The 1,168-nt window shown below is 40.8% G+C and overlaps 1 protein-coding gene across 1 annotated transcript; it reads left to right on the plus strand.

Annotated features, from left to right (window-relative positions):
• The first annotated feature begins 201 nt into the window (after positions 1 to 201).
• LOC141391002 (uncharacterized) lies at positions 202 to 906 on the plus strand. The gene has a single exon (XM_073963918.1). The coding sequence runs from the start codon at positions 202 to 204 to the stop codon at positions 904 to 906; it is 705 nt and encodes a 234-aa protein (XP_073820019.1).
• Positions 907 to 1,168: the final 262 nt, after the last annotated feature.

Raw genomic sequence — 1,168 nt, forward strand, 5'->3', positions numbered from 1 at the left:
AGATGGTAATTTAACTTAACAACAACTGGGATGCAATTTTGATTGTGGCAGAACACAAACAATCCACAGATGACTAAAATTATGCTATAGAATCTTTTCATGAAGTTTTTTGAATTTTTGCATATAAAAGCCATGCTAAACGGTCAATGGATCAGAAGCTAACATTCTTTTATTTCAGTAGAACGTTTAGAATCAGAAGAAATGCGTGCCTTTATTATTTTGTGTTTGATGGCTGTTGCCTGTGCCGATAAACTGGGTTATAACTATCAACCAGTTGGTCATTCCGACTCAGGATTATCACTCGCCCCCGGTGCTGCTGCCAGTAATTTTTCTCCATCCTACGATTCTGGTGTGACTTCCTATGACGCCGAAGGTTCCAGTGGCTCACCCTCTTTTGCCGCACAAGGTGAATTGGAAAAGGAATTTTACACTTTCACTACCAACGATGGTGATTTCAATGAACCCATCAGTGCCGACCAATTGGCTAATTCTGTAAAGAAAGGTCTACGTGTTGTCTTTATCAAGGGCCCTGAAAACAGTGGTTTGGAAGATGCTGCTTTGGCCTTGGCCAAACAAGCTGCCCAACAACAAACTGCCATCTATGTTCTCAACAAACAAGCCGATCTCGCAGGTTTGGCTAACAAATTCAATAGTCTCGGCAACAACAACAACCAAAAACCCGAAGTCCATTTTGTCAAATACCGTACTCCTGAAGATGCTGCCAACGCTCAACGTGCTATCCAAAGCCAATACGATTCATTGGGTGGTCCATCTCAAAGCTTCAATGGTGGTGTTGCTCCCGTCCTTAACTTTGCTTCTCATGCTCCAGTTGCTCCAGCTGCAGCTCCTTCTGCTCCTGGTGCCAGCTACTTGCCTGCTTCTGTTTTGCGCCGTTTCCGCTTGTAAGAAGGTTGGGTTTGTTAAAATCGTTGTTATTTCTTGATCTAGTCAAATAAAATTGTTAAACATTTTTGATAAAAAATTTCATTGGATTTTAATTAATAGTGTCCAAAATTGTTTTTGCAAATAACATTTAAGTTAATGTGCCTGCCACAATGACTTGTATTGTATACGAGCTTGGTACTAAATAACGGTATGTAATTCCCCTATGTATTTTGTTACATGGCCTTCTCCCAAGAAATTCTAACCAATGAGGCTTGGAAGGTGA

The sequence above is a fragment of the Musca autumnalis genome, unplaced genomic scaffold, assembly GCF_047663935.1.
Source record: "Musca autumnalis isolate F117 unplaced genomic scaffold, ASM4766393v1 scaffold_1, whole genome shotgun sequence".
NCBI lineage: Eukaryota > Metazoa > Arthropoda > Insecta > Diptera > Muscidae > Musca > Musca autumnalis.

Excerpts from the sequence above, each read along its gene's own strand:
- LOC141391002 (XM_073963918.1), top strand. The coding sequence starts at position 202 with ATGCGTGCCTTTATTATTTTGTGTTTGATGGCTGTTGCCTGTGCCGAT.